Genomic DNA, 15,087 nt, shown 5'->3' with positions numbered 1-15,087 from the left:
GGCAATAACATTAGCAACAGAAGAGTAACTTCCCTTGAGATCCAGAATATCCCTAGATCTTATGGATCAGCCAGGATCTCAACTGAGATTACTTTTCTATTGATCATTTCATGTGGACAATTTCAACAGTAAGGATGAAACCATGAAAATGAATAAAATCTGGCTACCAGTATTAAAAAACTCTAAAATTGCAATACAACAACAACAGAGAGGAAGCAGGCAGGGACATCTAATTACCTCTCAACAAAAATTTCCTCCAGGCACAGTCAGCCCATTGTATGCTAATCAAGGTGGTCAGTTGAAACATTCACACCTAGCTCCAGCAGACAAGAGTCCTTTGTCTCATCCTGGTCATTCCACAGATATATAAACCCTTTTTCCTAGTTCCAATAGACCTCACTACCTCTGAGGATGCTTGCCATAGATGCAGGTGAAACGTCAGGAGAGAATGCCTCTAGACCATGGCCATACAGCCCGAAAAAACCTACAACAACCCAGTGATTCCGGCCATGAAAGCCTTCGACAATACCTTTCTATTGTCAGTGGGGTTGATTTTTTTTTACTCTCTCTCCCTAGTCCCCACATGGAAACAAAGGTGAAACGGAGAAGAATTGGATAGAAACCATGTTTTCCATTGTTCCTGTTCATGTCTCTTTCACATTTGCTTATTACAACAGCACTGTGCCTATAGATTGTAGAACAACATGCTATACCGACTGTAGAGGGAGGAAAGATACAGAAGTCAGTTTTTAAGCTATTGTTCCTTCTTCATACTAACAGACTCTATAATAAGATTCTAGAGGCTTTTCTACACGTAGATACAAAAGTAGTGTCCAAACATCCCTTCTAGACAATCTATTGGTTTTACCTATAAACAGTGGCTCGGAACACAAATCAGTTGTATGAGGGCAAAAGGATTTTAGATGTATTTTTCTCAGAGTGTAACCCTTCGTGCCACATGGTCAAAGCAGCTGGTGATCGGCATGCCAATCTGCTCTTCAAAGGAAAGTCAGTAATTCCACTGGTTTAAGACTGGCCCTTAACATGATCTTTAGTACATAGCTTCTTTTCTATGACCTAGTTTAGATGTTACTAGTTTGTTCTAGTAAACCACATTTATTAGTGAAAAGCAGGCACTGAATCTTTATATTCGATCTTTCCCATTTTCTCTTCTTTCCTTATTTTGTATAATACAAATGTTTAGAGTTTTTAGTTGCCAATTCCCATTATGTTCAAACTAACACATTGTGATTTATTCCACTTAAAAACCTGATAATCTGGTTTGTAATCAGAGATAGGGCTAAATTAAATTATTAGCTATAAGCTGAGTAGTCCTGTTGAATCAATAGCTACACAGTAATTCAACACTTAGGTAACCCCCAATGATTCAGGGGTTCTAATCAAATTGAGTCTAGCAATTGGATTTATCCCAAGGCTGAGAATCCTGTGGTCTTACAAATGGTATTGGATGGTAGTTCTAGTAGCTATAGTCATAACACACAATAGTGAAAAATGCTGAAGATTATAGTCAGCATCAGGTGTGTTTTGTGTCTTCAAGACATTTTTTATTTGTGGCAATTCTATGATAAAAACTATTATAGGATTTCCATGGCAAGAGGGGTTAACCTTTGGCTTATCTGAGGATGAGAGAGTTTAACTTACCTATGGTCACCCAATGGGTTTCCATGGCCAAGTAGGTATTCGAGCCCTGGGCTCCAGAATCACAGCCCAATACTCAAAGCACTATACCACAACAGCTCCTTACCAACATCTGGAAAGCCACATCATTCCTTCAATTTTACACACCCCAGAATTTGATTCTGCTTTTCTCTCAATTTAGATTCTGCCTTTTTCTCAATAATGAGATTTGAGGCAGCTAACAGTATATTTAAACCTATATAAAACATAAACTATGCAAAATATTCAATACAAGTGTAAGGACCCCATCACATGGATCCTCCCCTTTTTCTCTGTGTTTGCACACTGGGAAAATGGAGTCCCATGGAGGCCTTTCCATGATGCATAGCCCCTTCTGGTGGCTGCCTGTGGGACTCCATCTTGCCAGGATGCTACAAGGGAGAGAAGATTCTATTCTCAGGAGTTGGGTGTTACCTGACTCCTGATTCCAAGAAGTGGAGGGGAAGGGAAAGCAAAAAGAAGATGGGGAAAGGTCATGAGATGGCTGGCCATCCCCAAAAAACAGACCTTGCCAGGAGATAACGGGGTAAGATAGTTTCCCCGCTCTTCCCAACAAGGGTCACCAAGATAGAGCTATATGCAGGATGACAGATTCACCTCGCTGCCCCTCTCTTTTCTCGTGGAAGTCAGGCAAAGCAGGGCACTTCACTTAGCCTTTCTGATGACGCTGTAGGTGTAAAGGGTTAATAGAGCTGAGTATCATCAACATACTGACAACAAAGTTATGTATTCAATTGTTGGGGGAGAAAGAACAACTGTTTATGTGGAATAAACATTCATTATTTGTTTAAGAAACCATGGTCATTGCCTGCACTGGGCGAGCATAACCTTTGATTTTCCTGTTCCAATCAGCTGGTCAGGCAACAGGTTATACTCTATGTAATCCACACAATTTGGAAATGTAGATGGGATATATAATTTTTAACTAGCCAATAAAAAACTCATTAAAATAATTGTAAGTTTTAAAGCACTGACAAATTATAAATTCTGCTATAATTTTTAACAAAACACCAGAGCCCCATAACTTTTAAATGTAACAAAGTTTAAATAATTACATTGGCAAGCAGTGTAATACATAACATTCCATGTATATATCAGCAGTTGAAACACTAAAGGAATCATGAGAGAAGGAATAGGATAGCTGATGAAATCTGAACAAGATCAGGATTGGGATGGGAGTTGCCAAAGGCTTATTAACAGTTTTGGATAGAAGGGTTGAGAAATTATTTCCATGCTAGTGCACTGTGTTCATCAAAGAACCTGAAATAATTCCATTTTGATTCTTTTGTGAGAGGCTATCTATTCAAATGAACGCTGAATCCTCCTCGGCTAGCAATCATTTCTAGTAGAATTTCAAATCCTTAAAAAGTGAGAAAGTAGATGGGTGAAAGTGATTCGTGATCCTGTTCCATATCCAAAAATGTGCTTTTGATTAATTGCTGTAGCTATTCTGCTTTTTATCGTTTTAAGGGAGGAAACGCCAAAGTTTGGGCTGAGTCAAAATACTATGCTTTTGTTTTGTGTTTCATGTGCAAAATTCCAATGGTCTGTTTCAGCAGATGCCAAGCTCTGTTTTGCTGGTGCATACTAAACACCATGAAAGGGCGAATTTCCATGAGGAATTTTAAAAATGAAGATATATGTGATCCCAAAGAATCCCCTTCCAGATCAGAGACCTACCATGTTTGACAGCCTCCCTTGTTATCCAGCAGAGATGAACATTTTGGCTACTTTACTCCCATGTGCAAAATTAAAAGTTTACTGTACATTTTCCCATTATAAACCATTATTGTATTGAAATACATTGTTGGTTTTGTGTGTTTGTGCCAAAGTAGTGTCCTGGGACAAAAACCAGTGGTTTCCTTGTAAGAACCCGGGAAGAGAGGCAAAAAACCCATTGAAATTGAAATCAAGAAAGTGTTTTTCCATACTCTTATTGAAGAATGATAAAGATATTTGGAATTTTTTTCCAAAGGGTCAATGCAAGTTGTGACTATTCTTTATATCCTTTACAATGAAGAGCCCAATTCTAAAGGTCTGTCTTTGCTTTATGATAATAGCCTGAGGATTTAAAGGAATCCTCTCCAAATAGTTTTAGTTTGGTTCTTTTAAAGTTCTCCTAAACCCAGAATGGATTCATCATGCTACTGGAGGGGAGGGGTCTATCAACCATCACTGGTCTTGAGTTGAGACAATTCTCATAATCTTTTCCAGTGCAGAGATACAACCAAGGTAGGCAATTGAGTTGCTCAGAACATCGGAAGATGGGCTTCTTTGAGCATCATAGTGTTCAAAGAGTTAGCATGTTTTAACTATGACCAAGCAATCTATGTTCAAATAAGGCACTTCAACCCTAAAGCCAAGTGGGTGACCATAAGTTACTCACTGTTTCTCATATATTCTCTGTAGGTTTCATGTAAGAATACAACTGTGGTGACAGGAATGCCTTAAGTGAGATCCTTGGAGGAAAGCCAGGATTTTAATGTAATAAATACATTTCAATAATGTTCTTACTCTGTCACAGTATGGAAAGTCAGCCTTTCCTTTTAATCTTTTTGCTCCCATTGGGGTTTTTTTTAAAAAAAAAAAAGGTTGTATTGTCTGTGATTCAGAAATATTGACTACTATGACTGAAAAACACTAAACTACAACAAAATTGGGATTTTTCCACATAGTGTATTCAAGAAAAATAATTCTAATACGGATGTATCTTGTGAAATACGATACCTCCTCAAAAATTGTTAATTTGAAGGCTGACTAAACACCTTCCCATGGTTTATTAGGCTGATCATAAGACCAGAGACTTGGATTCCCAAAATGAAACTACACTTTGAAACACTAAAGCAATCTGAAATAGGAAACTAATTCAACTAATGTGCAATAAAATGCCATTTGAAGAATTGCATCTCTATAGAGAATTTCCTTAATTTTCTTGTGGGGCATGTTAAAGTTAGCAAGTACATTTTCTTCCACACACATCGATCACAGGCTCCTCTACCTGATATATAAGGGCAGACTGGATGACAAGCTTTCTGCCGCCTGAGATAGAACAGCTAAAAGAATGTTGCCTCCCCTTCTCAGCCTCTGCAGCCATCAAGTCAAGATGCCCGGTAACATGTGCTAACCAAGTTATTTTTGCACCATAGGCAATAAAATAAAATAAAAACTTCACAGGTATCTCCATGCTCACCCAGACTTCCTAACATTTGGCCAAAATAAATCAATCCAAAAACCCTGGGCCGACTTATCCATGGGTCACTTAGAGTACTGTACCTTAGCTCTTATCGGGGGAAAAACCATCCCCTTCTCTGAGTAGAATGGTAAAATACAAGAGCACTGACCCCCTCTAATTTCTCCAACATGGTGCCACTTCTGTTTTTTTTTAAAAAATGCCTGGGCAGGGAAATGACAATGACAACCAGGAGCAGCTAGCCCATTAGGCCAACAATGGCTCTTCCCCAACTCCACAGTATGATCCTTGACAAATATGAGCCATATTAAAATCCATAATTTTGGCCCCAAAATAAGCCCTCAACCTATACATGGATATATATGGTAAAGAATTTTGGCAACCCTGCTATTCACTGAGGTAGCTGCCTCAAATCTGCTACTGCCTGAAGTGGAAGCCTTACTTTGTCTAATGGTAAGACCATCTCTGCAGATGAGTTAATTTACTGCTTTCAGGTGGCATCATCTATACTGATGCTATCATTCATACGTCAGGGCTTTAAAATGAGCAGCCCCACATTTCTGCCACCTGCAGAATCCTGGGAAATGTAGTTTGGGAAAGCAAGAACTCCTTACAGCTGAGAATACAAAAGGCCCTGTCTTAAACTACATTTCTCAGAATTTTGCAGGTGGCAGAAATGTGGGGCTTCCCAATTTAAAGCCCTGGTGTGATAGCGTTGTTAGTGTGATACTGCTTGAATGAATTGCTTTACCATGGGTTTGCCTATAAGAGACAAAATGCCATTTAGTTACAATGACTTTGTTTCAGCCATTAGCCAGAATCATGCTCTGTATTGGTAGAAGAAGCATCCTAGGATGCTTCTGTCCCAGTTCACCCATGAAGTCCCATTCCGCCCATCATACAACCCAGGATGAGTTCCCGTAGGGCTTCGTGGGTGAACTGGTGGGACACTGCCACCACCAACACAGAAACCACCCCATTTTCCATTAGGAACAGCAGGGCTTTGGCATAGTGGTGACACTTTTCAGCGTAGAATGGGAAAGCGTCAACTGGTGGCTGGAACACTGGGATTGCCCTGATGCCACCCCAATGCCACCCAGATTCGCCATGAAGGGTGATGAACCATGATGCCAGACCTCATCAATGCTATGAGATCCTTAGAATCGTAGTGATTTATGACCTCATCATATGGGGCTAGATTTGGTGGCAAGCACCAATCTAGCCCTGGTCACCCACGGATCTGGCCACCTCTGTTCACATGACGTCGTGCCAGCTCTATGTATGCAGAAAGGCAGAACTGGCATGCCACCACTACCTAGGCAACATAAGAGGCTTTCTGTGTTGCCCAATCTATGGAGGAGGAGGGGAAGTTGCACACACCACGCACACTCCACACTTCCCCCATGTGACCATCCTGCCAGTGAGCGAAGCAGGCGAGGCATGGGGCGCCAGATTCCCCAAGCCTCGCAGCAAAGTTGAGCACCGCTGCCTCCTGCCACCGGACATGTGAAGAGGTTGCTAATCAAATTCCCACTAATTCAGTATCTGTACAATAATTGGAAATAGGAATTGGCTAGGCTTTATTTTCTGGGAGCTATGGCAAAGACTAATAGACAAATGTATGGAGTCAAAAATTCCCCTCTATTTGATTTTGATATGCCTCCAGTGCAGAAGTAAAGATTTCCCCTGATGGGAGTTTATTTGTTTTAATTACATGATGTTCTGCTAGGTTTGTTCTTGCTTCAGACTTGCTTTACTTATTTTTTTAGTCATTCAGCGTCTTTCTAATCTAGTCTTCAGCTAAAAAGCTCCCAAAATGGCTTACATCTGATCAATAAAAAATCAAATTAAAAAAACATAGTAAAGAGGAAACAGGGAAAATAACACTCTATTAACCCCTTTTCTAAAGCAGATTTAATAATTTTGCATTGTACTCTTAAGTCAACTTGCATGGATATATTTCGTATGAGAAATCTACAACAAAGAAGAATTTCAGAAATTATTTAATAAAAATTTGGGATAAATATAAATACCAAAACACCCTTTGGATATCACCATTAGAAGCAGGCCAGAGAAGATTGTTAGGTTGGAAAGAATGGCCAACTTATCGAAACATTTTGATGAAGAAAAACAATATTTTTGAGATGAAATCACAAGAAGAAATTAAGAAAAGATTTGGAAATATTTCCTGGTTCCAATACAGGCAGCTAAAGGAATATTATAATAAGGATAAATCAAACGGGTTTTCAGATGAAGAAACCTTCTGGGATAAAATACTGAAATCAAACAAGAAGATAATTACCAAAATATACAAGAAGCTCCTAGAATGGTCGACAGAGAGTGAACAGATCAAAGAATGTCTGATAAAATGGGCCATAAATTAGATTGGAGGAGTGGGAAAATATTTGGAATAATAAACTGAAACAAACATATTCATATGATCTAAAAGAAAATTGGCTTGAAATGATGCATCGGTGGTATATCACCCCATATAAATTATGAATATATTACAAAAATTTAAATAATAATTACTGGAAATGTGAACACCAAGAAGGAACTTTTTATCATATGTGGTGGTTGTGTAACAAAGCAGAAAAAGGGAAAATAATTCATGAAGAATTACAGAAAATCTTAGATATCAAATTAGAAATAAAGCCTGAATACTTTTTACTAGGATTAATAGATGTGAAGATGGACTTTAATAAAGAAGTGCTTCTGAACTACATAATTAGGGCAGCGAGAATAATATACTCCAAGATGCAAAGACAAAATGAAATCCCTACAAAGGAGCAATTAATAATTAAAATGATGAACGTAATTGACCCAACTCTTAACAAAACATTAAGGAAAATAAAATAAAAAAGACAGACTGGCAACCATTTAGAACTTATATGCAAAAAGAGAAGAGAACATTAATAATATAGCCAATTCAATTATTAGATGTCCACGCTAACAGGACATAAACATGAGGATAAAATGATAAAATCAAAGACTTTTGAAGATTACAGTTAAATCCAGCAAGGGAAAAGATTGGAAGTACTTTTTTTGTTTTGGTTTGTTATTACTTTTATCATTTTTATTACCACTCTTCTTTCTTTCTTTCTTTCTCTCTTTTCTTTTTCTTTTTTTTCTATTAGTGATACTCATTACTTCATGACTTTTTATCTTATCTATCGGAAACTATAATAAAAATGTAATTAAATAATAATAATAATTTTGCATTGTACTGCAGATTTGACTTTAAGACCTGATCAGTGTGCCTGTCTTTCCTTGCATATCGCATACTTTTCCGATCATTCCTTGGTGTGGCACCTATTTCTTTGTTTATTTTAATGCTATCTGGCTTGTGGAGAGGACTGTTTGGCTTAATTGTGATTTTATATCTATACCAAGGAGATTCCTCCAAACTGGAGGGTAGAGTTGATATTATCGTCTATTCAGGAGGAAGTTGTACTTCCTTTCATGTAGCATGCCTGCTCCAACAGCTGGGTTTTATCAAATGGGTTCTGTGTTTTACAAGTATCTTAAGCACTAGTTTCCTTATTCGTTTGATCTGCTTGCACTCTATGATGATGGTGGGGTTCATTATATAAGATTTCAGCTGAAAGGAAGATGTACTTCATTAAAATAAACCAGTGAAATGGAGAACTCTATAGCCTTGCCGTGTTCGTCAATTATCCCTTCCAAATGAATACACCAATGCAAAATAAAGTCAAATATCTACATGAAACAAATTCTATAAATATCTTATTGTATCATCCTTGGCCTAACATTTTTTCATTGACAAAATTCTTTAACAGTATGGAAATAGTATGGCAATAAAATTATGCAATGCTTCTATAAATCTTACTGTTGCATACTGAAATGATACCCTCTTTTTCTATACTGTACATGTTTGATGGTATCCCCTGCACTAACTACTTGTTATCAAAACCACAAACATTAACACAGCAAATACATTTTTCACAAGTGTTTTAATCAATTCATGTTATGTTTTGTTGAAGGCACTTTGATAATTTGCAATAAATATCTAAAAACAGAAATGCACATTGATACCCTCATCAGATGGGAAGGCCTTAGCATCCCAGGAATCTTTCACTCCATCTAATGTATGGACCCTCACACCGCCATCTCACAACATCATGTGACTTCCAGCAGAGGCCCCACCTCCAACCGGGGTGACTTCCTGTGTTGTGCTAGCTCCAATGGAGCCAGAATGGGGCCTCGCTGGGAGGGCAACACTTTCTCCATGTGGTAGGGAAAGTGTAGCCAAGAGGGAGCTGTGCATAGGGCCACAGATCTGCTCCACTGCCCCTCTCTTTTCGCCTCAGTGCCAGCCAAAGCAGAACACTTCACCTGACCTTTGTGATGACATTCGTTCTGAAGACATCTATATATTACTCAGCAAACTGGTTTAAATAACTACATAAAGAACTATGATTCAGTACCCAAAGGAATAGGAATTGTGTCAAAGAATTTCAAAGTGCTTGATCTTGGTGATCAAATGTTTTGTGCAGGGAGGTGTAATGAGTAACTCCCTTAGGGGTTATTAAACTTCTGAAATAGATTATATTCTTAAATATTTAATAATCTCTATTAAAGATTTAAAAAATTAGAAATAATTTTTCCTTCTTATTTCTTGTTTCTCTCTAGCTCCTTGTGGTCAAAATGAAACTAGAGAGGATGGTAAAATAATCCAGCTGCCTCCCTGCAAAACAGGAGCATGGATTGTTCCAGCCATAATGGCTTGCTACTTGTTGGTTGCAAACATCCTTCTGGTGAATTTGCTGATTGCTGTGTTTAAGTGAGTTTCATAACTTTATATGTATATCTGTTTGTATAAAAATTCAGTAACGATAATGAATAATGAAGATTGAGATGGTAATGTTTGGGAGCAGTTCTCATAATAGGGCCTCTTTGAACTTCATCACACTGAGGTCCAATATGCGGGTGAAAGTGGGCAGCATGGCAAATCCATGGGGGCAGCAGGAGAAACCGTCACTCCATGCCCAACATCACCTGCATCGCTGCTTTCCCCATCACATGCGGGAAAGCATCCCCGCCAGGCTTCCCCCTGCACTAGCCCCATTATAAGCAGTGAGAACATGGGAAGCCTCCTGTGTTCTCTGAGCTCCATCCTAGGACATTTCCAAGACAAATCCCCGCCAGAAGGAGCCCTGCATCATGTGATGAAGTCCTTTGTGTGTGGACTTGGCATAGAATAGCATAGAAATTAAGTGTCATAATATAAATAACAGCACAAGAATTGTTGCTTTTTCCTTGTGTGAACCACTCTGATAAGATTAGCAATCCGAGCCCATGCATTTTTGGTCAGTTACTATTTTACCTGACAAAATATCAATAACTACAGAAACACTGGGAGGCTTCAAAGAAGAGGTAAGTGATACCTTTTCATATCTAGTATTAAGTCCCTGCCAAGTAAGCCTTCTGGGTTAGTGACCCATTGGCATGACTTACAACAGCCCAGATTTATTCTGGGCTCATTCAGGAAAGAAACACGTGAATCGATAAAAATGGGATTGCAGTCAACTCTCCATATTTGCAAATTTGATTATTCATAAATTAAGGTCTCTCTATGTTCTTCAGCCCATTGTACTGAAAGACCTAAAGATTCCTGGAGAGATGTTGTTGCACATATAAAGTGGGAGGCCTTTTAATTTAGTTTTTTCACTCTCAAACTTATCGTGAGTCCCTAACCCCAGCAACTGTGGAGGGCTGGTTGGTTTTTGTTTGTTTGTTTGTTTCTGAATAATTCAGAAAGTACTCTGTCCAATTCTTCTTACTGTAGGTAGACATAGGTTTGATCTAGGAAACTGATTAACTATCACCCAATTTAAATCATGATTGTATTTATATTTGAATGTACTTTGGGAGATTGAAACTCTTTTATATCTTCTGATTTTTTTATAAAAAGATCTAAAAACATGTTAGCAGCAAGTTACTAATGTGTAACACAATGCATTCCCAAGTAATAAGCAACAAGACAAGGTAATGCTATAATAAGCAAATGTAATGTGATTACTGATAACAGTCATTTGTCATGTAGTACATAAACATTATCCCAAAAATGATGCTTATAATAATGATATCGCTTTGCAGCAGGAATATCTACATTTTCTTATTATATCAAAACAGTAACTTGTTTTAAGTACTGTAAAACTGTTATTTGTGGCATGATAGATCTAAGACTTGAGCTTTTCCTAAGACTAGCTCTAACATGCTTTTTCCAAGTTCTCTGTTTGTCTTACATACTCCAGAAGACACATGCTACTTTAGTGCCTTTTCACACTACAAAGATATAGCACGATGATACCACTTTGATCACCACAGTTCCATCCTATGGGATCCTGGAACCTGTAGTTTAGGAATAGGTATACTTAGTTCTCAGCCAGAGGCCTGTATTGTCTCACCAAATGACAAATTCCAGATTCCATTAAATTGTTGCAAAGTTAAAGTGGAATCATGTTTCTATAACTGAATCTTGTAAAAGAGCCCTTATTGACATGGCAGGGAGCAGTCCTGTTCTAACTCCCATATTAATAAGAAAATGTGAATTGATAAATTACCGTAATGTATTTGAGGGTAGATAGTTACATTTGAAAAAAATGAATTCTTCTTGTTCTTCTGATTCATTTATTCTGATACTAATACACATCACTGTATATAATGGGACATCAGCATCCATGGATTTTGATATCCACATGAGGTTTCCTCAAACCAAGCTGCAGCAGATACCAAAGACCCATTGTATCATATTTTTAGATGCATCCCTTAGTGTTTAAGTTTTCAATTAAAGATGTAACTCATGAATGATACAAAGAAGTATTTGAATATCTCTCAGAGGCAGACTGGTTGCTATTCCATACTACATACACACTTAGGTTTGCTTCTGTGTAATGGAAGCAATGGTTTTAGTATTGCAGACAAATGATACCTAAAATCAGATGTCAATTTCTTCCTCTTTTCCTGTTTCAGCAACACCTTCTTTGAAGTTAAATCAATATCTAACCAAGTTTGGAAGTTTCAGAGGTATCAGCTCATCATGACTTTCCATGAAAGACCAGTCTTGCCGCCTCCACTCATCATCTTCAGTCACATGACAATGATATTTCAACACATATGCTGCAGATGGCGGAAACACGACAGTGACCCAGATGAGACAGACTATGGGTTGAGTAAGTTTCCTCTGATTTAGACATTTATCAAGACCCCAAGAAAGCTGCTTCATGGCAAGTTAGATTAATTCTCACTCTGGATTGATATCCACTACTTTGACTGACTTCAGCTACCTCTGGGATCTCACAAGAAAATATTTACCTATCACCTGACCCTTCTATGATCACATTCACATTATACAACTACAGCATTTTGATGCCCTTTAACTGCCATGGCTGTATCTTATGAAATCTCGAGATTTGTGACTTCATAAGGTGGGACCTACATGCCCTAAAGGCACCAGATGCCATCAGATCTTGGAAACAAAATAGGGTCTACCCTGGCTAGTATTTCTATCAGAGATCATTAATGAATACCAGAAAAAAACTGTGAAAAACCATATCTGGACATTCCTTGCCTTTAAATACCCTATGAAATTCATGGGGGTCATCATAAATAGGCAGGCAACTTGAAGTTACATACACACCCAAGGTACTAGGACTCTCTGGAAGAGAATTCTAAATACCTCAAGAAACTACACATTCCAGGAGTCCATAGGATGGGATCTTAGGAGTTAAATTTTTATCAGAGTGCTACAACTGGATAATGTGAAAGAGAGTTGTGTCATGATGGAAAGGATCTTCTGCATTCAAGACATATACTCTAACACTGAACCCTCTTCAATGAAATTAAAAAGAACATCAAAATAGCTATAAAATGACAGCATAAATAAAATCACAACAACTGCAGTTGTTAAATAAATATTTATTTATTTATTTTGAACATTTATATCCTGCTCTTCTTACCCTCGATGGGGGACACAGGGCAGCTTACAACCAGCAATCATTAGATGCCACACAAACAGTAGCAATAAAATCACAATTAAACATTAACTAAACAAAAGATTAAAACATTCATTTAAAAGATAACAAATCCAAGACCAATTGGGAAACATTAGCTGTTAGTGATTTCAAATGACCCCCAAAGAATTCTTAATTCACCATCTCAAACAGAGTATGGAACAGAAACCCAAACAGTTGATAAAAACCTGTTTTTCAGAGTGTAACATAAAATGAAAGCCATAGTTTCATGCATATAACATAACCCTTATGTATGTGTGTGGCTATAAATATGGAAATAATTGAAATGACCCTATCAGATGAGGGATGGGTGATGCATTTTAAACTCACAAAATTGGCAGTTCTTTTAAAAGATAGTTAATTGTTTTTAACTGCTTCTTTGTCATTTTCTCATATGTCTTGTATAGAGCTTTTTATAACAGATGATGAACTGAAGAAGGTTCATGATTTTGAAGAACAATGCATAGAAGAATATTTCAGAGAAAAAGAGGATAGATTCAATTCTTCCAATGATGAAAGAATCCGCGTTACCTCTGAAAGGTGGTCAGCCTTTGGTTTCTTAGACATATATATGTTTTGAGTCCTGTCTGTCTTAGAATATCTGTATCTTTCATTCTGTGAGGAGAAAGCTTTTAAAATGTCCTCTAATTTATTACTGTCTACAGACTAGATAAAACAGTCAATTATGATGACAGCTAATGGATAATGATATGAAGATAACATTGTACTATGTAGAAACTAGACAGTAAAATATATTATTATTATTATTATTATTATTAACTTTATTTGTACCCCGCTAGCATCTCCCGAAGGACTCGATGCGGCTTACACAGGCCGAGGCCTCAAAACAATACAATAAAAACATAACACAACAATAAACAAGCAAATCAAAACAGTTAAGCAAAACAACAACAATGGCAATACATCAAGACAATATTAAAACTGGTTCGGCCGGTGCGATGGGGTACAGGGTTAAAAGTGCTGAAGTGGTAGGAGGAACGTAGGATAAAAGTGCAGTGTGCAACAACATTAGTTGTGATTAAAGTGCTACTAAGGCTTGGGATGGGGATTCCTATTCTGGGAAGGCACAGCGGAACAGCCAAGTTTTTAAATTCCTCCTGAAAACTGCTGAGGTAGGGGCCTGTCGGAGATCTCTTGGGAGGGCATTCCAAAGTCGGGGGGCCACCACAGAGAAAGCCCTGTCCCGTGTCCCCACCAAGCGCGCTTGTGACGTAGGTGGGATCACGAGCAGGGCCTCCCCAGATGATCGAAGTGAACGTGAGGGTTCGTAGATGGAGATGCGGTCGCGCAGGTAGGATGGTCCCAAACCGTTTAGGGCTTTGTAGGTAAGCACCTGCACCTTGAATTGGGCTCGGAAAATAAATGGCAGCCAGTGGAGCTCCTTAAACAGAGGGGTAGACCTCTCTTGATAATGAGCCCCAGTTATTGACTGCCCACAAATTATACAGTATTGTCTAGAAGTAATCAAATGTTGGTAGCCATTCCATGAAAATGTTACAAAAGCTACATTACTTATATCATTAAAGGATGGATATTTTTAACTAATACGTGTCGAAATAAAAGTTTTAGGATATAATTCTACAAAGCATGTTCCAGAGACAAACTAGATGTTTGTTTAATGTAGTATCCCATTTTTCCACATTTAATGGTTGGGTCATTTAGGAACAAAGACTTTTGGTGACAGAAGGATTACCTTCTCACCTCTAGTGTGATTACAGCTAAAATCTCCCCTGTGCCCACAGCTAGCAAACTTAGGGGAATTTTTCCCATTAGTGCCAATGAAGACTTTTTTTCCTAAGCATTTCAGTCTTATAGGAGTGGTGATGCAGCTTGCTCTGATTGCCCAAGGGAAAAATGAGATATGGCTACTCTTTGTAAGTCTCCACCCCATCTCTCTTTGTAAGTCTCCACCCCACCTCCCAACACAGCTGTAATTATGAAAGGGAAAACTAAATCCATGTTATGCTACCTTGTGAGTAAACATCTCCTTTGCCTTTACATATATCTCAACACTTCAATATGACTTGCAAATTTAGACCAAGCATCTCTTTGATGCTTGCAAATCATTAGGTTCTGCTCATGTAACTATACATGATTTCCACCATGGATGGTGGAAGTCCTGGAGGGAGACTGCTGTCAAAG

General features: G+C 38.1%; 1 protein-coding gene across 2 annotated transcripts in view; it reads left to right on the top strand.

The window, feature by feature from the left end:
- Window positions 1-15,087, top strand: part of TRPM3 (transient receptor potential cation channel subfamily M member 3) — a 429,447-nt gene that overhangs the window by 399,985 nt on the left and 14,375 nt on the right. For both annotated transcript variants that reach the window (XM_060762212.2, XM_067464427.1), the window contains exons 22-24: window positions 9,542-9,692; window positions 11,885-12,084; window positions 13,332-13,464. In XM_060762212.2, coding sequence (XP_060618195.2) covers window positions 9,542-9,692; window positions 11,885-12,084; window positions 13,332-13,464 — 484 coding nt within the window. The remainder of the gene's footprint in view (window positions 1-9,541; window positions 9,693-11,884; window positions 12,085-13,331; window positions 13,465-15,087) is intronic.

The sequence above is a fragment of the Anolis sagrei genome, chromosome 2 (genome assembly GCF_037176765.1).
Source record: "Anolis sagrei isolate rAnoSag1 chromosome 2, rAnoSag1.mat, whole genome shotgun sequence".
In the NCBI taxonomy this organism is placed as follows: domain Eukaryota; kingdom Metazoa; phylum Chordata; class Lepidosauria; order Squamata; family Dactyloidae; genus Anolis; species Anolis sagrei.
The sequence above is the reverse complement of the archived record's forward strand: the minus strand, read 5'-3'. Positions and strand labels throughout refer to the sequence as shown.